This window comes from Capsicum annuum, chromosome 3, assembly GCF_002878395.1.
Source record: "Capsicum annuum cultivar UCD-10X-F1 chromosome 3, UCD10Xv1.1, whole genome shotgun sequence".
Lineage (NCBI taxonomy): Eukaryota > Viridiplantae > Streptophyta > Magnoliopsida > Solanales > Solanaceae > Capsicum > Capsicum annuum.
The window spans coordinates 232262060-232288211 of NC_061113.1; the positions used below are offsets into that span (position 1 = coordinate 232262060).

Genomic DNA, 26152 nt, shown 5'->3' on the forward strand with positions numbered 1-26152 from the left:
GGCTTCACTATTTTTTGAAAAAGTAAAATTTACTCCAAAAAGAAAAGGATAGGGATGGCAAAAAGATAAATCGGCCGGGAAGCAAATTCCATTTATCACGAACCTTTCTTTTCTTATATTTAATAACTTTATACATTAAAAAAAAATTTGAATGCTTCTAATTTATTCACGCGTAAAGTCTGATCATCTTTTTGCCCAAGTCGTGACAAACATTTTTAACTTTTTCTTTCACCATCGCGAAATAATACAAAAAGTAACTTAAAATTTCATGCTCAATCAAATGACATCGAGTATAACTTTATTTTTTTTTTAACAAATAACTTTCAAAGTTTTGAGGACCGACTGATGCACATTTCACGACTCGCTAATAATGAAGTCGCTCATCTACCCATCGCCATTTAGATACCTAAGTTCAAATTTTAGACCTTGACTAATAATGGACTTGTTCATCTACCCGTCTCCTTTTGGATACCAAGTTTTACAATCCCCAGCAAAATTTTAATCCTCCTATCAGGCATTGAAGGGCTAGACATTAGTTCAACTGAACGAAGCAATGACGATTTCGAATTAAATATCACCACATACTTCATTGTCCAAATTCTCTTTGATAACAAGAATGCATGTCGCCTTGAATCATCATCATATAGTATCTATTTCCCTATTTGTTGCCAAGAGAGTTTTTGTACAACTATTTAAAAACTTGCTCGAGTAGCCAGATTTTCATGCAAATCAACTTTCATTCTCAGTCATTACACACTCATCAGACAGCCCCATATACAACTATGGTAAAAGTGGGTGAGTGGGGGTGGTATTTCAACCAAAGCCACGTTAGTGAAAGGTAAAATTGATGCCAACAGATCAAGATTTTAAAAACTATAACAATGTTTTGCCATAATTCCCTTTGATGACATAATTTTAGGTCTTCCTCAGTTTAAAACATCCTTATCAAACATACCTACACAGATAAAATAGGGTGCATAGTAATTTTGAGGCGAAAAAAAGTTAAAAGTTAAAAGCCTACTCCCTCTCACCATTAGCATGTCTTCCAGCTGATTTTCCAAGGCCATCACTAGGATTACCTTCTAAGCCGCCTTGCTTATTTCCTCGTACATCCAGAGTTCCTGAGCTGTTTAGTCCAGGTTGCATAAGTTGACGCATTGCATTGTTGGCAGTAGGTCCTCCATAGCCATATTGGCCTTGGAATTGTTGTTGTTGCTGCTGAAACTGGAGCATTTGCTGCTGCTGCTGCTGCTCCTGGGACGGAAGGGCATTGAGTTGGAAAGGCAGTTTAGAAGCAGCGACACTTTGTTGCTGTTGCAGAGCAGCCTGAGTTTGCTGCATCTGATTTCCGAGTTGGGGAGTAGAAGGAGCCTGCGGTTACTTATATATTAGGGAAAGACCAGGAAATTCACAAGAAACACTGAATCAAACATCTAATCCACCTGTGAGGTTGCTGCTGCTTGTTGTGGTTGGGCATCAGCAATAGCAGCTAAATACATCAAATTCTTCTGAAGCATCGCTTGATACCTATGATATATGAGTTACTTTTAATAGTGTAAAACAACACACTGCCATGAGATTGACGATGCAAAACAAACAGAGTCCAAATAGTGTAGAACAACTCTGCCATGAGATTGACGATGCAAAACAAATAGAGTTCAAATAGTGTAAAACAATACTCTGCCATGAGATTGACAATGCAAAACAAACAGAGTCCACAAGATAGAAAGTGAATATGCAATTATATTTCTGTTAGCGACAGAACATGTGTTTTTTTCCTGATCCAACTTCAAGAAGGGCCAAGTTCCCCTCTTCTAAACAAGCACAATCAACTTCTTAATACGCGTTTCATAAAGACTAATTATTGAACAAGATCATAAAATGCATTTTCTAACACACAACTAAACACACAGTAGAGAACATACCCAGTGTAATCCCACAAGAGTGGTCTGGGGTAGGGTAGCGTGTATGCAGACCTTACCCCTACCTCGTGAAGGTAGAGAGGCTGTCCCCGAAAGACCCTCGGCTAAAGTGCAGCAATCAAAAACACACAGTAGAGAACATGGTTGCAAATCCCAAGGGCACGTCAGAATCATTAAAATTTTTGGCATTTATGAATATTTTCACAAGAACACCACGCCCTGAGAGGCGAAGATGGACAACCAAATAAGTTTAGTTTAATCAAACTTGGGGCAACATCCAGCCGAAAGATAACTGTAGTCTGTGCAGAATATATTTCCCCTATGCTTTTGATACTCCAGCTATCTGCTAACATTAGTTACATATGCTGCTTCTTCTATGGTAAACGTCTGGTTCAAGCCTGGATGCCTGAAACATTTTCCTCCAGCAACTTTCACATTTGTACTCCCAAAGTAACTAACCTAGGGCAACAGTACTTTTCCTCTATCAATTTTCTCATTTTGAAAGTAAAAAAATTCTTAGGAAAAAATTCCAAAGATGCAACGAGTGCAGAAACTAGTAAACATAGCAAACAGACTACATATGCCTGAACCATCCACCCTGTCCATTCAACAGCATCATCATAACTACCTAGCAGCATACCAAGCTATGCAAAAGTTATAAGTCCCCAAACAATTTGCTCCCTGCATTTAGTTTTCTACTAGCTTCTTTTCCGTGTGGAAACTGCATTCAAACCTTTAAAGTTCACACTCTTGTTTTGTTGCTTCTGTTTTTCTTAGCCTTATTTCTTGGTTCACCGTCTCTTGCCTTCTCCATTATAGTTGCTCCATTAGTCCCTTGGTCTTTTCTTCAACTGACCGCCAGAAGATGCCTAAAACATTTCAGACGCCTGCTTAGGTTTCAGACAGACATGGAACATGTCTGAAATCAGTGGTTATTCTTGCATTTCCAATCTCATTCATCAGTTCTGGCCCATTCTATTTCTCTGCCAATTTCGAGTACTTTGTGGTCAAACAAATTACTCTCTCCGTCCCAATTTATGTGGCACCTTTTATTTTTTAGTCCGTCCCGGAAAGAATTTCACCTCTCCTTATTTGACAACTATTTAATGGCACCATCCCCGTTTTATCCTTATTGGGTCCCACTTAACAAGAAAAGTCAATTAAAAAGTAAGCATTAAAGTGACTTTAATAGGGTAATGTAGTAAACATAACAAGGTTTTCTCTGGCTACATAAATTGGGACGGAGGGAGTATGTTGCAAGCTCATACATGGATTTGCTCATTTGCTATTAGAGACTTCTAAGGTCGCACTCTTTTACTGTATCAATAATACAGTTTCTAAACTCAGAGCTATGCTGTTCTACTTAATCCTATTGTAGATCTCATTAGCAAAACATTTAGGTCTTGGAATTCAAAAGGGAGTAGTCCTCTTTTATAAGGAAATGGGGATAGAATGTGAATAATATACCCAAGAGTTAGTACTCAAGTGGGAGATTATGAGGGTTCCAAACCCTATGGAAGTATTATTGAGGTTGTTCTCTATAAATAGCCCATTAGGCATCTATGTTATGGTTCCAGCTTCTGAATACACACACTCGTTTATGCATACTCAGTCTCTTTAAACAAAAGCTCTTAGTTTCTCAGTTCATTAGTCTTTCCAAACGCAGTGTATCAAGGCCACCAAGGCTCAATTCTCAGGATCTAATGCACGACTTGGTTATTTTCTTGATTCACATTCATCACATCTCATTATTGCTGTGATTTATTTCATTATTGTTACGCTCTCTAATTCTTAAAAAAGGGCAGCCCGGTGCACTAAAACTCCCGCTATGTGCAAGGTCCAGGGAAGTTCCCGACCACAAGGGTCTATTGTACGCAGCCTTACCTTGAATTTCTGCCAGAGACTGTTTCTAAGGCTTGAACTCATGACCTCTTGGTCACATGGCAGCAACTTTACCCGTCACTCCAAGACTCCCCTTCACGTGCTCTATTCTCAAAAAAAATAAAAAAATATTTCCATGTTCAAAACCAATCTAACTCATGTGGCCCTAAAACCACATTGACAAATTCAATTGTACCATTTTGCGAGGGAACAATTTGGCACCCAACATGGGGCTATGGCAATTGTGGTGTTGTTTTGATACTTTAACCATCTATTTGCTATAACTTGTTAGAATTTGCTTTGCAAAGAAATTCCCCCATCATCACAATAAGCACTATGGACAACATTGATCAACCACTGAATTGCAACAATGGCGGTCAGATCCAAAACAACGAGCAGAAATCCTTCAGGCCACGAGGCCAACTGCCAATCGAGGAACAAATCCCGGGAGGCCAGCTGCCAATCAAAGAACAAACCCCAACTGGTAGCGGTCATGGCAGCATGCCACCTCTAGATTCTGATTTGCATAGTTCAAGGAAACACGGATGTGCTCACTTACAATGCTGATACTTTTAAGGACACACTCTTTTTATTGTGTGAATAATACAGCTTCTAAACCCAGAGCACTGCTGTTCTACATAATTTTATTGTAGAGCCATCATTTAGCAAAACATCTAGGTCCCAGAATTCAAAAGAGGATAGTTCTCTTCATAAGGAAATGGAGATATAATTTGATATTAAAATGCTTAAAAGAAAACACAGGAATCAGAAAATTACAAAAACAATCTGAGAGTCAATTTACTTGAACACACTGATCACTTTAGTGCTTCCAACAACACTTCAAATTTTTCATGACGAGGGTGTGAGCTCTATAATGAATTTATAAATCAAATTCCTTTGCCTCTAGGCCCTTTAATGCAGTTAGGGTTTTATAACTGGAAAACCAAATTATCTTAGGGCAATCTATAGACCCCCAAACTTATGATCAAGAAAAAGAAATCAAATGAGGTACCATACTTGGAACTGTTAAAAGAGATCATCTAGGAACAGTGTGCAGTACATCCTTGATCATCGAACAAGGTATTACTTGTTATGTTCTCGGTCTGACCAGCCATTTCCCTACCATTTAGTAATTTTTCAACGAGTGTACATTTCTTTATACAGAGGCAATGATGTATTACAACAGGAAAACAATATGACCGGAAAAATGCCACCTTCATATGTTAGACATACAAAACTGATCATGATGTTTAAGTAGTGCTCACAAATCTCAATATTATAAGTAGGAAGTATTTCAGTTTTAACTTACTGGGCACATTCTGAGAGCTTTCCAAGATTCTGGTTTTCCAGTATGGCAAGAATCAAATTTTTGTTCTCATCTAAGAACTGTATCAAGAAACAATCCAGAGTATTAGAAACATATTAAAGTCCAAACATAATATACATGTATGCGCGTGTATTTCAACTGAGGTACATTGGTAGTTCAAAACATCATGTAGACCCTTAGTTTTGTGCAATCTAACAAACTACTTCAAAGAGTTGTATTAACAAAATGTCACAACACAAACAAATAATAATTGATGTGAAAAACCATTCACAAAAACCTCCTTATTACTGCTTCAATGGGCGACATCGAGGTGCCAAACCTTCCCATCGATGTGAGCTCTTGGGAAAGATCAACCTGTTATCCTCAGAGTAAATTTTATCCATTGACGGCAATATAATCCTTACGCAAGGGCCATCCAATCCAACTTTCAGGCATTGAGATATGTTTCAAGTGAGGATGATTATCGTAAGAGATCTCCAACATATCTTATGATTCTCGTTCTTGAAAATCCACACTTTGGAAAATCCAGGTTATAACAAAAAACTTAGTTCCCTAATTGTGATTCGTTTAATTGATCGAAAGTATCAACAGAATCATTTTCTTATTTCTACTAATGATTCTAACAAAAATCCTTCTTTTCTCTACGATTAATATCTTCTTTCATAGGGATTTGCATTTATAGTGGAAATTCCATTTTCTCTACGATTAATATCTTCTTTCAAAGGCAAAAAGGGCATTTAAATCTGAACCGTTGGATCGGCGAAAAAGACCAGTACATATTTTGGCTGAGAAAGCACACAAAATTGGATACAAGAATTGGCTAAGCATTCCTTTTTGGCTAGACATTCTGATACAACAAGTATAGCCACAACCCACAAATGAACAAACATTAAAATGTTATACATTTACTACAAACATATAGCATTAATAGCTCTACGGGCAATCAGAAAACAAATAAAAAAGAACATGGGCAAAAAAAAACCCTTTTCAAGACTTTCTTTTTACAGCTAACATGTTTGACTTCAGAGGCAATACAATTCTTCAGATATTCTCATTAAAAGAAAAAAGAATGAAACAGAAAGAGAAAAAGAGAAATACCTTTTGAATCTGCTCAGTAGTGATGGCACTTAGAGGCAAGGCAGGAGCAGAGTTCAAGACTGGGGGCTGTGCCTGTGGTTGCTGCTGCTGCTGCTGCATTTTTGCTCAAGAAAATGGAGACCCAAGTTGTTAAAATGTGTTTAGAGGAAAACCCTAGAAGAAGAAGCTGCTTAAACCCTTTGTGGATTTTTGAGAGAAGAAATAGTGAAGAAGGGGAAGGGGGCTGTGAGTAAAAAGAATTTGTCTGATTAAAAGGGACACACAAGAAAGAGAAAGACAAAAGAGGTTTTTCTCTTTTTCTGGGGGGTGAGGGGTGGGTCGGTGGGGGTTTTTTTGAGTGGGTTTGTAGGCAAAATCAAAATATCCGGTAGGATGTTTATTGGTCGATTTGATTTATTGATTTTTAATTTATAATTTGTTAAATTAATAAGATATTCGTAATCGTTTTTGGATTTTTACTGATTCGATTTTTTATTTAATTGGTAAGAAAATACTCTTTTAATTTTTTTATTTTCTCTTATCTTCATTTAATCCGCACTACCTTCATGCATAAAGACTACAAAAATTATAAGTACTAAAGTAACAACAATAAAATTCAAAAAAAAAAAACAATAAGATATGTATTTAAATTCAAAGTCAGCATTATATAGTTATGAATAAAAATATAATTTTAATATAATTTTATTAGGTTATCGATTTAGCCATTAATTAAAGCCTTAAAATCAGAAATCACAATCAATAATCTAATAAAAAATTTATAAAATTATTTAGAAACAATTAACCTAATAACCTCATACTAATAAATCAATAATATTTTTTTGATTAGTTTTATCAGTTGAATCAATTTTTTCACATCTCTACTCAATAATTGATACTTTGATTTTAGAATAACAAAGAAAGACATACTTTGATTTTTGAATAATAAAGAAGGACATACTCCTAATCCTCATGATATATTTAGTACAATCTTATAAATACCTTTTAAAAAAGATAAAATATACACAAACGCTGTACTTATGTGTGGTAGAATAAAAAGCAATATTTTTGGCTCAAAATTAATTGAGTGTGTAATGCTTAAAAAAAAATAAAAAATTGGCCAGACACCCACAAAGGGAGGACTTAGCTAATATGATAAACTTCCTTAAGTGGAGTCTTTGGGTCAATCCAATGTTGGGCCATGCAAATTTTACTCCTATTTTTATGAAAAAATTACAGAAACTAGTATTTTTAAAATTATAATTACAATAAATAGTAATACTTTTTTAAAATTACAACTTATAGCAAAGGTACCAATATTTTACCCACTTCATAGTAATAGAAGAATATGTATTTTTCAGTTGTGCATATTTTTATTTATGAGTAATACATATATATTTGTATATGTATTTATATAGCAACATTTTACTTAAATACAAATACAATTTGCTATTTTTCTTAATTATGAAACTGTTGCTATGAAAGTTATAATTAAAACTACAGAGTTGCTATTTCTGAAATTTTCCGTTAGACATAATTTTTGATAAATCCTTCCTTCCGGAAATAAGTAATAGTAATAATTTTTTAAAATAATATTGTAAAAAAGGTAAAAATACTAACAAAAAAATTGAAAAGTTAGACAAAAAGTAAAAATACTAACAAAAAAAAATTGAAAAGCTAGCCAAAATAAAAACAAGTAACATAAAATTGAAGAAATAGATAATGCTATCATAATTATACTAATACTAATTCTTTTTTAGCTTCAATGTAGAACATAGTGTACCAATAAAATTATTTGTAGAATAAAAGAGGTGAATTATTTGGGAGACCAATGCGGCAATTACGGGACAAAAAATACCAAAATGCAAAATCAGTACGACCAAGAGAGTCACGAGACACCGTCCCAAGCAAGTTGTTCCGCGTGAGTCGTGACCCCAAATAATACACACAATTTTCTTTCGGGGTTTATATTCCTTCCTCGATCTAATTTGACCAAACATAAAGTTTATGAAATAAATAAAGATTTTATAAAATTTATTAAACTATTCTTTTTAAAAAGAGTAAAAAAAGAAAAAAGAATATTATCTTTAGGTCATGTTTGATCATAAAAATAATAAGTAATTTTTTAGAGTTCGACTTGATGTTGTGTTTTGCCATGAATATAAATTAGACTTTAAAAAAAAAAAATTGTAAAAGAAAGAAGAGTGAAAACAATTTTCAATAAAGTGATATAACTTTTATGACCACATACTACTATTTTATTTTTCACTTGAAACAATTTTTTTTTATAAAGTATAAAAAAAATTCTTATGATCAATTCCTAATTTAGGTGGGATCAAGAATATAGGAGAAAATGTGTTTTCAAATCTCCCTCTGTATATAAAAGTAAAACTAAAAGCAAGACAATAAGCCACGTGACAAGATATTAAAAAGTCATGTGACAATTTTTAGGATATAACTTAATAATGTTGTAATAATAATGTATTAAAAAATTTAAAATATTTGAATTTAAAAATATATTATTCTTTATTTGAAAAAAAAAATCATTAGCTTAAAAATAGAAATTCATGGTTAAAGAGTTTTGAATGAACCTTTACTCTTTCATGTTTATCTCTTTACAAATTCAAATAAATATTGTAAAACTATCTAAATATAATTTATGTAAATATGATATAAAAGCTAAAATATAATAATAATATTAATAATAAACAACAGCAGTAAAATTAGTTGTAGTAGTGCATAACAACAACAACATGAACAACAACAACAACAATAATAATAATAATAGTGACAATACATACAATAGAAACAGTAATAGGAGTAATAGGACTATAGGAGTAGTAGTAGTAGTATTAATAATAATATTAACCAAAAAATGTAATAGTAGTAGTAATAATAATAACAAAAATGATAATAATAATAAGTAAATAGTAGTAGTGACAATACATATATTAGAAACAGTAATAGGAGTGATAGGAGTAATATTAATAATAATATTAACCAAAGAAATGTAGTAGTAGTAATAATAATAATAATAATAAATAAATAAATGCATTAAAACTTTAAAATATTTGAATTAAAAAATATATTATTCTTTATTTTAAAAAAGATTTCATTAGCTTAAAAATAGAAACTCATGGTTAAAGAATTTTGAATGAACTTTTACTCTTTTATGTTTATCTCTTTAATAATTTAAATAAATATTATAAAACTTTCTAAATATAATTTATGTAAATATTAAATAAAAAATAAAAATATAATAATAATATTAATAATAAATAATAGCAGTAAAACTAGTAGTAATAGTGCGTAGTAATCTTCTATATGTATTATAATAAATCTATAATATATTAAAAGTGTGAAGCGCTTTAGAAATGTTGTTTGAACTTTTTGCCCTTCATTAAAAGTCTTTGCTTTAGACAAAATCGTCTTTTCACTATTTTTTCCCAATATTTACATTTTACAGTTGAAAATTAATTAAATATATTTATGGTAAAGTCTTTCCTTATTAGAAGTTATCAGAATTAATGACAATTAATATTTTTTTATTAGTTTAATAATTCTAAATCAACTACATTTGATTTTAAGAAAATTTTAAAAATAAATATAAGGAAAATAATTATATGACTACTCCTAATATAAGCCTATTTTTGTGAGCCAAGATTTCGTACCATTTTCTTTATTAGGAAAAGTCCATCAAGCCTATTTTATATAGAAAAGGATTTCTAGCCAAAATTTTTAATTATATTTAATATAGTTTAAAATCAACTAAAATTTGATTTTTACAAAGTTAGCCCAAATATTAATATAAGACGTGTTATTACTGTTTGTGATGTATATTATTTTTGCTTTGTATAGAATTAGGACTTTGATTTATTTATTTTACAAAATTATTTTTTATGTTTTCTTTTCTAAACTTAAAAAAAAAAAAAAGTTGGTTTGGAATTTTTATTTTCAAATAAGTTAATATTATACGTGTTGGGACTTTTTCAAAAAAAATTAAGTCAAGTATACATTGTTTAAATTTTTAAAATTAATTAAAGTTCTTATTTCATTTATTTAAGAAATCATAATATTTAATACTTCTAAATCAATTAAAAATCCACTTTATATAAAAAGAACTTTTATAACTCTATTTAAGTAATATTTTCAATCAAATTTTACAAGAAACATAAAAATTGGCTTATTCTATTTTTAGTTTTTTTTTTTTATTCGAGTCATATTGTTGCTTTCATTTTCATCATCCTCTTTGTCTTTCTTTATTTGATTTTCAATTCACTTACTTCTTTCTTTTATCATTACTTTTGCAGCTTTCAAAATGTACGTAGGGGAAAAACAAGTTTATGTATAAGATTTTCTTATTCAATGAAATCTTGATAGTATCTATGATTAAGACGATAAATTTGTTTGTGATTTGACGTAAGTTTTTAAAAATTTTAGTATATTTATGAAGTTTACGATAAATAAATTACCATCTATTCTTGATAGACAACTGTTAATTGAGAAGTTAATAGTTAATCATGTATTCTTGATAGATAAATGTTAATTGATAAATATTTTGTGATTTTTGTTTTTAGTAACTCATATACAATTAATAATTTAAAATCAACTTATTTGCAATTTTAAAGACCTAAAATATATAGTAAGAAAGAAAATATTATTAATAGCGTAGGTAGAGGCGGAGACATAATTTTAACTAAGGGGATTCAGTATTTGAAGAAAATCTAGCCCAAAGGGGTTCAACACCTACTATAAATACATAGAAATAATTTTAATCATGTATAAATGATATTTTTTTCATTGAATGAGGTTCATCCGAACTCCCCACCAAAGGCTGGCTCTGCCCCTGAGTATAGGTAGATTTTACGTGGAAAACAAACTCCTAATTTTATTGTTTCACGAACTCTATGTGTACGTTGCATATAATGTTTTACACTTCACTTTAATTATTTTATCAAATTTACTTGAAAATTACATAATGAAATGGCGGTACCATATATTTTCTTTTCGATAATTAACTTTCATGGCGAGACAATGACAGTAGCTTATAAGCTGCCACTAGCCCACCGTGGTTGTTTGATACGTATGTATATTTATATTTATATTTATATTTATCTATATCTATAATCTATAATCTATAATCTATTTATCTATATTTATAATCTATAATCTGTACTCTATAATCTATAATCTATTTATCTATATCTATAATATATTAAAAGTGTAAAGGATCATAGAAATATTATTTGACTTTTTGCCCTTTATTAAAAGTCTCTATTTTAGACAAAATTATATTTTCACTATTTTTCTAATATTTAAAAATTAATTAACTAATTATATTAAATCTTTCATTATTAAAGTCATCATTAGAATTAGTGACAATTAATACCTTTTTCATTACCTTAAGAATTCGAAATCAACTAAAGTTGATTTTAAGAAGATTTGAAAAATTTAGAAATAAATATGAACGTATTAGAATAAGAAAAATATAAGAAGTACCAAATATGTAAGAAATCAATTTTTGTTTAAATATTTAACTTTAAAATTAAAGAGAGATTTTAAATATAAAAAAAATAGTTGTACTACAAATATGGTTCAAATCGATGTGTCTCTTTTAGCCTCTAGCAGCAAGGAAAAGAGATACTACATGACAAACGCAAAAGTGACGATCCATTAACCACTTGAAGCTTCTGGTGGTAAAATATATAGGTGCTTACAATAAAATATATGTTTTGAACTTTTTGCACTTTATTAAAAACCTTCGTGATAGGCAAAATCATCTAATTTTAAATAAAAAAAATTACACGTGCTGCTAAACTAGTAATACAAAAATAGTAGCAATAGTAGTACGGATTCTGTTTAGTAGTAGTAATAATAATAATAATAATAATAATAATAAAAATAAAATAAAAAATTGATAAGCATTAAAACAGTAGTAGTGGCAATATACTAACAAACCAAAAAGCACGTAGTAGTAGCCTTTAATAATAATAATAATAATAATAATAATAATAATAATAATAATAATAATTAAACAACAACAACTAACCTAGACGTTCCTTATCCCCAATTAGCTAAGAAAAAAATACTTTGAAATTTGAATTAAAAATAAGTTGTTTAAAAGGTGTGAGGGTTCCTTTTTAATAGCATATCCTTCATCTTGGTAGGAACTAAAAGTTTTTACTCTTTTTTTTTTTTTTTTTTTATATATCTATATTTATCCAATCAATATCCTAATATTCTTATAACAACTTGATATGATATTGAATTTTAATTTAAATGAATTTGAGTTGGAATAAATTTCTAACTCCTTAAACTTTGTTTTATATATACACGCACTTTCTCCTGCAATGACATATAATATTAAATCTTCTTCTCCCTCTTTGTTACTGATCATTAAATTTTTTTGTAAATTTATTTATTGCATTCTTCATATTCTTTATTTTTATTTTTTTTTAGAAATTTTACATTTTTATTATTTTTATGCAGATGGGTGATGGTGCTATTACGGTCTACTTTATTTTCACTATATCCAAACTTGAATACAAGTGAGTAATATTTTTCTGTTTGTTTGATTTCTGATAAAAATAAACTTTATTACGTAGATAAAAAATAAAACTACCTTTAATTGAGAAATTAAGTTAACTTTTTGTATACATTAACTTTAATTATTATTTTATATAATTATTTTTAAAAAATACTCATAATATTTTGTGTGTTTTTATTTTATGTGATAATTTTTAATATAATGTCGTGAGATTTTTAACATATTTCAAGATTAACAACAAAATGTACTAAAACACTAATCAAATTTAATGTTATTCACATATTTAATTTCAATAAGGATAACTTATGACATTTTATTTGCCGTAAGTTCGAAATTAATTAAAATGATAATCTATATTGCAAAGATAATGCATTATTTGCTAGCTCTTGGTTAATTCATGCAAATTACAAACATATCAAGAGTTGACCTTTTTTTCTTAAAAGTCATAATTGTTGATTTGATAGTATATATATGATTTAATTATTCTTATTTATTTTGGAGAAACATATGATTATCTTAGCAATTATTGCTTTCATGCACTTTTAACTTAATCTATATATTACATATACATATTGTTATTGCAAAAACTTTTTATATAAATATAACTTTTCTCTATTATAATAGGTTATTTACCACATCTTTTAAAACATTGAATAGAGGTAAATTCATAACTTAAATAATATGAGTTCAGGTTTGAAATTCTGCATCAATCATTCAATTTATCAGGTTTAGATTTGTTATTTTAAAATATTTAATGAATTATTTAACATATGTACACAAATTAAGTCAATATTTCATAATTATATTATTGTCAAATATTTAATTTTTTTCACTATTTTTTTCATCTAAAAGTCTAAATCAGATCTAAGCAATTTTAAATACTTGATAAAATTTAAGTTGTGATAGCTTATCTATTTCTATTTGAATGTGAGATGATAATCTTCTGATGCTAAGAAAGGTAATGCTATAGATAACATTACGTATATATTTAAATTTCTAATAGATAGAGTTTTTTTTAAAAAAAGAAGAAAAAAAAGAAGTCATGACGACTAAAACACAGGCAACAACTTAAATTTTTTACAATGATAGTTTCTTATGCCAATAATTTTGATCACTTAAATTTTTTATTGAAAAAATAAAATATTAAATCATAGTCTAAAAAATAATTTTTTTAATATTGTAGCTTAGAAATAATCATAGTCTAAGTAATTTCGTATTGCATTTTATTTCATTATTTCATATTCCATCCTTAGTATTTTGCTCGTAGTAGCCCCTGTACCTTGTCTGTTGTCTGTTGTTGCTGTTGCTGTGGTTGTTTCTTAGTTTTGTTTCGGGAATATTACTTTGAATGTGTGTGAGCTTTGTATTTCCTTGCTGCTGCTTTGATACTGTCACCGGGTATATCTTTATATTTTCCTATACTTTCGGGTAGTTGTGGCTGTGGGTGGTAATGGGTGGATAGGGTCATGTCCGAGGGGGTTGGGGCGTGGGGCCGTGGTGGGGGCGGGGGATGGGGAGAGGGCGGGAGTGGGCGGGAGGCCAAGGTTGGGCCGGGGGGGGGGGGGGCGTGTGGATAGCGACGGTAAGCTGAGGGTTGGGTCTTGGAATATAGGGACCCTTCAGGGTAAGTCCGTAGAGCTTGTGAAGATTCTTAGGAAGAGGATGATCAACCTTGCGTGTGTCCAAGAGACCAAGTGGGTAGGGTCTAAGGCTAGGGATGTGGATGGTTACAAGCTGTGGTACTCTGGGAGCGAGAGACGTAGGAATGGAGTTGGCATCTTAGTAGATGAAGAGCTTAGAGGTCAGGTAGTGGAGGTGAAGAGGATTAACGATAGGTTGATGACTATTAAGTTGGTCATTCGAGGGTTTACCCTGAACGTGTGTAGTGCTTATGCGCCGCAAGTGGGAGCGGAGGGGGAGGAGAAGATGCGGTTCTGGGAGGCTTTGGAGGAGGTGGTGAGAGGCGTGCCCAGTTTGGAGAAGATTGTTGTAGCAGGGGATTTCAACGGGCACATCGGGGCGCTACCGGGAGGCTTTGGGATGTGCATGGTGGTTTTGGTTTTGGAGAGAGAAATGAAGAGGGGGCGCCTTTGGGCTGGTGGTGGTGAACTCGGGCTTCCCGAAGAAGGACGAGCACCTGATCACTTTTCGGAGCGCGATAGCCAGGACCCAGATTGACTTTTTGTTGCTTAGGAAAGGGGAAAGGGCGTTGTGTAAGGACTGTAAAGTCATCCCGAGTGAGAATCTCTCGACCCAACATAGGCTTTTGATTATGGATTTGGGTATAAAGAAGAATAGAAAGAGGAGGAGTAAGGAGTGTAGACCGAGAATTAAGTGGGGCGGCTTGACGCCAGTGAATGCATGGGAGATAGGGGAGAGGTTGGTGGGAAAGGGGGTGTGGGAGTGTAGGGGGGACGTGGATAGTATGTGGGACAGGGCGGCAAGGTGCATCAGGGAGAATGCAAGGGAGGTGTTGGGTGTTTCTAGGGGCCGGGCCGGACACCATCGGGGGGATTGGTGGTGGAATGAAGAGGTGGAGAAGAAAGTGGAGACCAAGAAAGAGGCGTATGCTAAGTTGGTGGAAAGTAAGGACGAAGAAGAGAAGCGGGTAAACAGGAAAGAGTACAAGCTAGCGAGGAAGGAGGCGAAGTCAGCGGTCACGGCAGCTAAGACGGCCGCTTTTGAGAGCTTGTATGCAGGGTTACAGGGGAAAGGAGGGGAGAAAAAGTTGTTTAGACTCGCTAAGGCTAGGGAGAGGAAGGGTCGCGACCTCGATCAGGTGAGGTGCATTAAGGGGGAGGACGGTAGAGTGTTGGTGGAGGACGGCCACATAAAGAAGAGATGGCAGTCGTACTTTCATAGGCTCTTGAATGACGAGGGGGACAGAGCTATTGTGTTAGGGGAACTGGAGCACTCAGAGGAGTGTCGGGATTTTAGCTACTGTAGACGTTTTAAGGTAGAAGAGGTTAGACAGGCAGTCCGCAGGATGCGTAGGGGTAGGGCGACGGGGCCGGATGAGATACCGGTGGAGTTTTAGAAGTTCGTTGGAGAGGCTGGTGTAAGGTGGTTGACTGGATTGTTTAATGAAATTTTCAGGACGGCAAAGATGCCCGAGGCGTGGAGGTGGAGTACCATGATCCCTCTCTATAAGAATAAGGGGGACATTCAGAGTTGCAATAACTATAGGGGGATTAAGTTATTGAGTCACTCTATGAAGATCTGGGAGAGAGTGGTCGAGGTGAGGCTGAGACGGATAGTGTCTATCTCGAAAAACCAGTTCGGATTTATGCCCGGCCGCTCGACGACGGAGGCAATCCACCTGGTACGGAGGTTGGTGGAGCAGTATAGGGAGAGGAAGAAGGATCTGCACATGGTGTTTATCGACCTGGAAAAGGCTTACGACAAAGTCCCCAGGGAGGTGCTTTGGAGATGCTTGGAGGTGAGGGGAGTACCGCAGGCATATATCAGAGTAATTAAGGATATGTATGAGGGAGCGAAAACCCAAGTGAGCACGGAGGAAGGAGACTCAGAGCATTTCACTGTCCGGTCAGGATTGCATCAGGGATCTACTCTTAGTCCCTTTTTGTTTGCGTTAGTAATGGATGTGTTGACGCGGCGTATTCAAGGGGAGGTGCCGTGGTGTATGCTCTTTGCAGATGATGTAGTTCTGATAGATGAGACTCGAGGGGGTGTAAATGACAAATTAGAGATGTGGAGGCAAACTCTTGAGTCTAAAGGGTTCAGGGTGAGCAGAAGCAAGACAGAGTATGTGGAATGTAAGTTTAATGACGTGAGGCGGGAGAACGAGGTAGTAGTGAAGCTGGAAGCACAGGAGGTATGTAAGAGGGATAAGTTCAAGTATCTCGGGTCCGTGATCCAGAGTAACGGTGAGATTGACGAGGATGTCTCGCACCGTATTGGGGCGGGATGGATGAAGTGGAAACTCGCGTCGGGGGTGCTGTGTGATAAGAAGGTGCCGCCCAAGCTTAAAGGCAAATTCTATAGGGTGGTAGTCCGTTCGGCCTTGCTGTATGGAGCGGAGTGTTGGCCAGTTAAGAACTCCCACATCCAAAAAATGAAGGTGGCAGAAATGCGGATGTTGCGCTGGATGTGTGGACTGACTCGAGGGGATAGAGTTCGGAATGAGACTATCCGGGAGAAGGTTGGTGTGACTTCAGTGGAGTGTAAGATGCGGGAAGCACGATTGAGATGGTTCGGACACGTGAAGAGGAGGGGCATGGATGCCCCGGTCCGTAGGTGTGAGAGGCTAGCGCTGGATGGTTTTAGGCGGGGTAGGGGTAGGCCGAAGAAGTACTGGGGTGAGGTGATTAGGCGGGACATGGAACAGTTACAGCTCACCGAGGACATGACCCTAGATAGGAAGGTCTGGAAGACGCGAATTACGGCAGAAGAGTAGGGCCAGATTGGGTCGCTAGTGTAGGGAATTACTTGGTGGGGTTTTTTTATTTTTTATTCCTGTTATGATTCCGTATTCAGTATTCCATGCTTATTACGAATCTGTGTGCTTTCCTCTGCTTTCCTCTGTTTTATATTCCTTATGGGTGCCGTATTTATGTTATGTCATCTGCTTCTGTGCTTTACTATGTGTTTGGGTGATATCTTGTGCCTTGAGCCGGGGGTCTTTCGGAAACAGCCTTTCTACTTCATCAGAGGTAGAGGTATGGACTGCGTACATCTTACCCCCCCAGACCCCACTAAGTGGGAATACACTGGGTTTGTTGTTGCTGTTGTACACGGTTGCACATTAAAAATTGTTTTCATCGAATAAATTATGATTTTATTTTTTATTTTAAAATTCATATTCAAAAATTAATATTCCAGAATTCTGCATGCATTATGAAATTTCTTTTAATTTTTTAGAACAAATTAATATTTTTTTTTGAATCTTGAGTAAGAAAATAAGAATATGAGAAAAAATTATATATCTCTAGATGTGAAACTGTTTAAATTTAATTTTAGATTATAATCATTTTTAATATATTATATTATTTTAGAGTATTCTTCTAATCTATTTTTTTTTATTTATTTTGGCATAACAAGACTTATCTATTCTAATTTTTATATTTTGAGATAAGAGAGAAGAAAACTCAATTGCTTATACGCATAAAATAAAAAATAATTTCATTCAAAGTTAAATTAGAGAAAAGTAAAATAATTGAATACAATTAAAAAAAAATTGTACACCAACATTTTGTGTGGGGGAGGGGGGGGGGTGAATTTTTTTTTTTGAGAATATTAATTAGATAATACACATATTACTATTTATAAGTTTTAAACGAAAGAGATGAGGAGATGGTAGAATAAAAATATAAGTTGTTTTTGACAATCTGAAATCTTTAAATTATCGTAAACAATATAATAAGAAAAATCTGAAACATTAAAACTTATTTTGCAATTACAAAAAATACGAAACATATATATTATTTTTACAGTTACACAATTTTTCTAATATGAATTTGGTTACAGGTGGGATGGGAGATGATGATGGCATGGTGAGGGGGAGGGGAGGGTGATAAAATTTCTTTTTTTTTTTTTATTATAAAAAATTGAGAGGGGAAGGGGTGGGGGGGGGGGTGGGGGATGGAGGTGGAGGTGGGTAGGGGGTAAGGGTAATTTTTTTTTTTTTTTTTTTTGCATTTCATTTAAAAAATGATATGATAGTTGAATTTTTTATCTGAGGTAATATGATTTAACATGTTCGGATGAACAAACAGATATTAAACGATTAATACTTTAATATTATCCACGTATCGCATGGGTACGTATACTAATAGTTAGTGAATAAAGATGTGTATGGGGGGGTGTAAATTGTAATAACAACAAATGATAAATGATTGAATCACCGTATGTTTTTTCTTTAGTTTTACACTCAAATTAATCGGCAGGATTATAGCATGTTTTATCAAATTTTTAAAATTGATTTATTTTTAAAAATATTTTTTTTAAAAATGCTTTTTCAAAAAATATTTTTGGCAAAAATTATTTTGTATTTGACCAATAAATTAAAAAGGACTTTTGAGTAACAATTAATGTTTGATCACACTTAAATCAATTTTTAAGTATATTTTTTTCAAAGGTGTTTTTAGGAAAAATGTTCTTTTTATAGTTTATGAAAAATTATATTTCTTTACTCTGCAGAAGCACTTAATTTCTTTCATAAACTTGGCCAAATGCCTAAATTAACAGGTTATTCATTTTATAGCTCACTTAATTTTTTAAAAAATTTTATAATTTTTTTTTTTAATAAAAGATTGTTATTTGTACACATAAAGATTTGGAAAGTTCATTTATTTTCTATTCAATCTGTAACAGCCAGAAAATTTGATTCTCCAAGTTTCCATTGGCGACTTTGGAAGTAGTAAGTCTTCGTGAATACTTGCTACTGAGTTGTTAAGAATTAGAAGAAACACTAACTGTAACTGGAGAATAATAAAGAGGAGGAAGAAGTTGTATATATATAAAGAGGTGACTGAGACAAGGGTCACCAATAGTTAAAATACTTCAAATGCAATAAAGCTTTCAAGATGAAACAACACAACTTGCAATGCTTGGTCAATATAAAAACTCAAAGCCCAAATATCCCAACAATCTTCGCTTTGAGTTAACCTAAATTGTGCTAAGGACATAACAACTATTGATTTTCTACTGATTTCACAAATAGCAAATTATGCTAGATGCCTGATACAATACTCAAAATTAAAGAAGAATGGAAACCCCAAAAAACAAATAATCAAATTGCCCTTGAACAAATTTCACAATTGATCAGCTGAAACTGATTAGAGAGAGAACGAAGAAGATTCTATTAATTCTAATTACTTTAGAATGAATTACAACTTGTTCATCCACTCCCTATATAACCAACTCAAAGGGGCCAAGTTAGTTATAACTAACTTGGAAACCAACTGACAAGTGGACTGGCGCATGTGCCAGTCACATGACTAACTACTTAACAATTGGAAAATTTAAAAGCAACAGTATTAACGGGTACAAGAGTAAAAGAAATTAAAGGAAATTGAATGGACTTAAATGGGATCATAACAAATACTCTCCCATGAAAACATCCTTGTCCTCAAGGATGGAAAGAAGGAAATTTGAGTTGAAAGTCTTGCAAATCTTTCCAAGTGCTATCATCAGAGCTGGTGTTGAACCATTTGACAAGAAACTATGTGATATCCTTACCCTTCTTTGGCGCTATTCTCCTATCCAAAAGGGTTTTGGAGCCAGCAAGACATAACCATTCTCTGAGTGATATTCAGGCAGAGTAGGAAACACCTGTTGAGATCCAATATTCCTCTTGAGCTGGGAAATGTGGAAGGTTGGATGGATCTTAGAGTGAGCAGGCAATGTAAGTGTATAAGCCCTAGGTCCAATCTTCTTAATAATGTGGAATGGGCCATAAAACTTAGCAGCTAGCTTTTGAAAGGTGTGATTCTTGAGGCACAATTTTCTTTAGGGTCGTAGCTTCACATACACCCAATCATGAACATCATAGCACCTGTCAGTTCTTTCCTTATCCGCATGGGACTTCATTCTACTTTGAGCTCTGGTTAAATGAGACTTGACAGACCTGAGAGTAGCTTTCCTCGCTTGTAAACTCCTGTTTACCAGATCAATATGTAAATCAAAAGCTATGTAGGGTAGCAGAGGAGGTGAGGTTTATCCATAAACCACTTCATATGGAGTCATCTTAATAGCAAAATGATAAGAGGTGTTATACCACCACTCAGCTAAAGCTTACCATTGAGGCCATTCCTTAGGCTTTTTTGAATTCATGCACCTCAAATAGCATTCCAGGCATCTATTAACCACCTCAGACTGACTATCAATTTGGGGGTGATAGGCAGTAGAGGTTAGCAGGGAAATCTTTTGAAGCTGAAATAGTTCTTTACAAAACCTGCTAGTAAACACCACATCCTTATCAGACACCACAAATTTTGGCATGCCATGAAGCCTAAGCACATTATCCATGAAAACTTGAGCAACCTTTAAAGCTGTGTAGGGGTGTTTTAAGGCCATGAAATGAGCAGCCTTACGCAACTTGTCTACAACCACAAAGAAGGCTCCTTGCCATTTGCTTTGGGTAAACCTTCAATAAAGTCCATGGAGATGTTTTGTCACACCTTGGTCGGTATAGGCAGGGGTTGCAAAAGGCCAGGGTATGCAATATTTTTATGCTTGTATTTTTGGCAAGTATCACATTTTCTCACTATTTTATAGACCAACGGCTTCATTTTCTTCCAGTAAAAATCCCATTGCAGTATCTTTAGAGTGGCTGAAATGCCTGAGTGGCATCCTGTAAAACTGTCATGGTAGCAGGTTACTAATTTCTTTCTCTAAGTTTCATCATTTCCCACCAATATTCTACCTTTTCTACTCAATATCCCAGAATGAGAACTGTAATGAGGATTCACAGGTGCAGCAACTTGAAGTTGTATGATCAAGTTCTTGAGGTGAGGGTCCTGATCCCAGGATGCTTTAACCTCATCCATAATATCCATCTAAACACCAAAAATATTATATAATTGGAAAGATTCTTCCCTCCTAGATAAAGCATTAGCTACAATATTAGCCCTTCCCTTCTTATAGGCAATAATGTAGTCATATCCAAGCAACTTGACTAGATATTTTAGCTGACTAGGGGTGGTTATTCTCTGCTCCAACAGATATTTCAGGATGTGGTGATCCATTTGGATGATGAATTTACTCCTAAGTAAGTAAGGCCTCCACTTCTGAATAGCACTCACTAGAGCCAACACCTTCTTTTCATACACAAAGAGCTTTGTTTTTTATCAGACAAACCTTTGCTAAAGAAGGCAATTGGTCTTTCCTCATGAGCTAACACTGCACCAATACCCTCACTTGAGGTATCGGTCTCCACTAAGAAGATCTTTGAGAAATCTGGTAGTGCAGGTATGGGAGCAAATATGATCAGTTTCTTGAGCTGCTCAAAAGAATGTGCAGCAACATCACTCCATCCAAAACTTTCTTTCTTCAGGAGATCAGTTAAAGATTTGGTAGTAGATCCATATCCCTGAATAAATCTTCTGTAGTAATCTGTAAGACCTAAAAATCCTCTAAGAGACTTCACAGTAGTAGGTATTGGCCAATCCAACACTGCAACAACCTTGTCTTGATCCATGGAAACCCCTTCAGCAGATATCACGTGGCTTAAATAATCAATCTTGGTTTCACCAAAAACACAGTTGCTCTTTTTTACAAAAAGCACAGAAGCCCTGAGAACCTCAAAATTCTGTTCAAAATACTTCAAATGATCATCCCAACTAGTACTATACACTAGGATATCATCAAAGAAAACAAGAATAAACTTCCTCAAATAGGGCATAAAGATCTTGTTCATAAGACTCTGAAAGGTTAATGGTGAATTGGTGAGCCTAAATGACATCACCAAGAACTCAAAGTGGCCATGATGAGTTCTGAATGTCGTTTTTGGAATATCATTCTCCCACATACTGATCTGAGATCCAACTTAGAAAAGAACTTTGCACTATATAACTCATCTAGAAGTTCTTCAATAACCGGGATTGGAAATTTATCTTTAATAGTGTAGCTGTTGAGCTCTCTATAGTCTATGCATATTCTCCAGCTTCTATATTTCTTTTTTACCATTACAATTGGTGAAGAGTATGGACTAGTGATGTCCCTTATAACTCCAGTAGCCAAGAACTCTTGTATCATTTTCTGAACCTCTTCTTTCTAAATGGTAGGGTATCTATAAGGCCTAATATTGATAGGAAAAGTGCCCTCCTTGAGTACTATCATATGGTCATGTTGCCTAGGTAGAGGCAAACCCTTAGGAACTTCAAACAAGTCACTATAGTTGTCCAACCAGTGTTGCATGTCGGGTTGCTCCTCTATGGCTAATCCTATCCATCCAAGTGCCAAAAACCGAGACCTTCCCCAAAATTAGATGAGAATAATACTACAGATATCTTGGAGAGTTCAATAGGCTTGGCCAATAGCTTCTCCATTTGACCTTGCTCTATCAACTTCAAAGCAGGTGATTGGATACTTATAAGTTAGACCTTCTGACCCTTATATTTAAATTCTATCTTTAAATTTATAAAATTCCACAAGAGGTCACCCAAAGTAATCATTCACTGCATACTTAACATCATGTTGCAGCCACCAAGTGGTAACGAGAGCATATCAGATGTAAACTGAACACCTTGCATCCTTCATTCAAACCTCTTATGCATAACAGTGCTATTCATTTTGTTTCCATCAGCTGCAGAAACAAAGAATGGTTGGATCTTAGTCATGTGGCACCCCATCCTTTTTGCAGTTTCAACATCCATAAAATTATGGGCGCTACCAGTATCAATAAGTATCTTAATTGCCTTGCCTTTTACAAAACTAGTCACTCTCATGGTCTTAAACATTGTTCTAAAATCCTGCACCCCCGTAAGATCATGCACAGAAACAAGAGCTAATATGGAACCCTTTGAATTGCATTCATAATCAAATCCTTCCATACACAAGAATTCTGAAGGGTCAAGTAAAACATCACCGTCTTCAGTGACCATCTCCTCTACCATAGGCTCCTCCACCTCAATAGAGAATAATTGTCTTTTCTAGGAACATACATGACCGGGAGCATATTTCTCATTACAGTTGAAGCACAGAGTTTAGCTCTCTTGTCTTCCATCTTAACTGGTGACAAAAACTTGGGATTCTTATAGGTTGTTTTGCTACTGGAGGATTGAAAATTCTAGTTTTTGGAAAATTCCAGTGGGTTCTGGGAAATGATAGAGCATTAGAGGGTTGGTAATTGGTGGATTGGGTATTGGGACTGAACCTTCTGATTTTTATTTGGAGTAGAAAGAATTAGGGTAGCTCTGAAAGCTTATTTCTGGACTAAAAATATTTGTTGCTGAATCTTGGCTAAATTCATAGCCTTTTGCAATGACCTAGGGCAAAACATCTTGACTGGTAAACCAATTTATTTCTTGAGACCTCTTAAAAAACAACTAACAACATACTCCCCGTTCAACTCCACCTTAGTCAATAACTCATCAAACATATCAATATAATCCTGAATAGTAGTAGTTTATCTCAAGTCCTTCAAATCCCCCATTGGATCATCAAAAAGGTCGAAACCAAATCTAGTATACAAGCTACTAACATACTCCCCCCAATTAGTCTAATTCGTAGTTAACCTAGTTTTCATATAAACTTGATGCCATTGTAAATCTTTACCTTCAAGATAACATGAGGCTAGCTTCACCTTCGAAGTTGCAGGGGTCATCCACCTCAAAGAACTGTTCATAATGGTACAACCAATTGCGCAAGACACACCATTAAATTTTGGAAATTTTAGTTAGTGTCTTTGAATGGGTAACTGGTAACCATCATCTCTTCGTGCCCTAGCAGTTTCCGGCACCTCTCTCCATCAACGGCAGCTTGATTTCCCATTGAGGCCAGTAAAATTCTCTTGAATTCCTCTATTAAAGTTGCCAATTTCTCATCAAGTGACCTTCACAGCTCATTCATGTTTCCAGTCATCCTATCAAACGAACTTCGCAATCCATCGAGATCCCTACGTAACTTCTGAATTCATGTGTTGTGTTCCCTCATTTTTTCCACAGCTCCAAGGAACGCATGGATCTGATACCAATGATACAGTACTCAAAATTGAAGAAGAATGGAAACACTAAATAGCAAATAATCAAATTGCCCTTGAACAGATTTCACAATTGATCAGCTGAAATTAATTAGAGAGAAAAATAAGAAGATTCCATTGATTCTCATTACTTTAAAATAAATTACAACTTGTTCATCTACTCTCTATATAACCGACTCAAAGGGGCCAAGTTAGTTATAACTAACTTGGGTACCAACTAACAAGTGGACTGGTGTATGTGCCAGTCACGTGACTAACTACTTAACAGCTGGAAAATTTAAAAGCAACAGTATTAACGGGTACAAGAGTAAAAGGAAATAAAGGAAATAGAATTATCTAATTGGGACTTAAATGGGATCATAACAATGATCAAATAATAAGAAAGCCTGCATAAACAACCACAAACTTTCTTAGTGATCTTGCATGGTAAATATGTCCAAGTGATTGTTGCAGGGTTAATTTTTTCTTTGCACGTACTCATGATTCTTGTAGGTTTCCAATGTTTTGTCTTGTTTGCACTATCATCCTTGATTACAAACATCACCCTAACTTGAGGACTGGCAATCAGTTTGGGTTTTCTCTTAGACTCAGTTGACAGAGAAGAGTGTTTTCAGCTTAAAAGCTAACACCTTGGACCAAAGATCTGTTAGTCTGAGTTCATCAACATAGTTATTGGCTATACCAGCTTTCTGCTTACCACTCTGGCTCATTGTTGAGATGAGCGATGTTATGCTTAGGAAATTTTTTGGTGTCCGCCATCCCTTCTTTGAATGTCTTCTTGATAGTTTTATCCTTTCTTATTATATTCTTGAGATCCTATATTTCATGCTGCAGATCAAAGCTTTCTTGGTTCCTCAAGTTTTCAGTTTGAATTTTGGCACTATGACTATATGTAACAGACGTTATGACCTTAGTTGATGCACCCCATTTGAATGCGGGGTGGAGCTAGAGTATTACGGGCTAGGTAAAACCCAATAAATTTGACCCAAATCATGTATAACTAGCAGAATTCATAAGCTCAAAATTCTAAATCCGCCTCTAATTTGAATGTCCAACTATCACTGCAGGGACATCTTCACACCTACAAATATGCGCTACCATATTAAACCTCACTTTGAACACAATTTTGAATTATTTGCATATTATTGTGTACTTTTCGATGAACGAAACTACATATCAAAATTGAAAACATTAATAAACATACACATCACTCTTTCTAGAAAGCAAATCATAGATGCAGGACCAACAAAACTATCACCCACCTCACTTTGCAAAAATGCGGATGGCAAAGAAAATGAACTTCCCCAAGCAAAAAATGCTGATGAAATATTCAATTGGAAACCACAGTGCATAAGCCAAGCATATAGGTGTTGGGATAGTTGTGGACTGTGGGCAGAGTAGGGAAGGGATGGACTAAAAAATAAGGAGGAAAGATTATAGTATACAAAGAATATCATTTAAGCATAAGATATGCACAGACTTCTGAAAAAGTGAAGTTATTCTGAAAAAGGGTTGCCAGAAGAAAACAAGGGTTGCAAGAAGAAAAATAAATAACACCAAACATCATGATGCTACAGAGCAAAAACAACAATAAATAATGAAAAACATTGAAGAAAAAGAACAATGCAAATCGCTAGCCCCTGGTAACGAATCCTAGACATCAATAACCTACAGGAGAGAACAACCATTTACATAAAAACCAGAACAGGCTATTACACTTTGCATTTTGATTTGTATCT

General features: G+C 34.2%; 1 protein-coding gene across 1 annotated transcript; it reads right to left on the reverse strand.

The window, feature by feature from the left end:
• Positions 1-844: 844 nt before the first annotated feature.
• LOC107863053 (GRF1-interacting factor 2) lies at positions 845-6570 on the reverse strand. The gene is made up of 4 exons (XM_016708802.2): positions 6229-6570; positions 5113-5189; positions 1443-1527; positions 845-1371 (listed from the first exon to the last, which is right to left on the reverse strand). The coding sequence occupies exons 1-4, from the start codon at positions 6325-6327 to the stop codon at positions 1018-1020; spliced, it is 615 nt and encodes a 204-aa protein (XP_016564288.2). The 5' UTR covers positions 6328-6570; the 3' UTR covers positions 845-1017.
• Positions 6571-26152: the final 19582 nt, after the last annotated feature.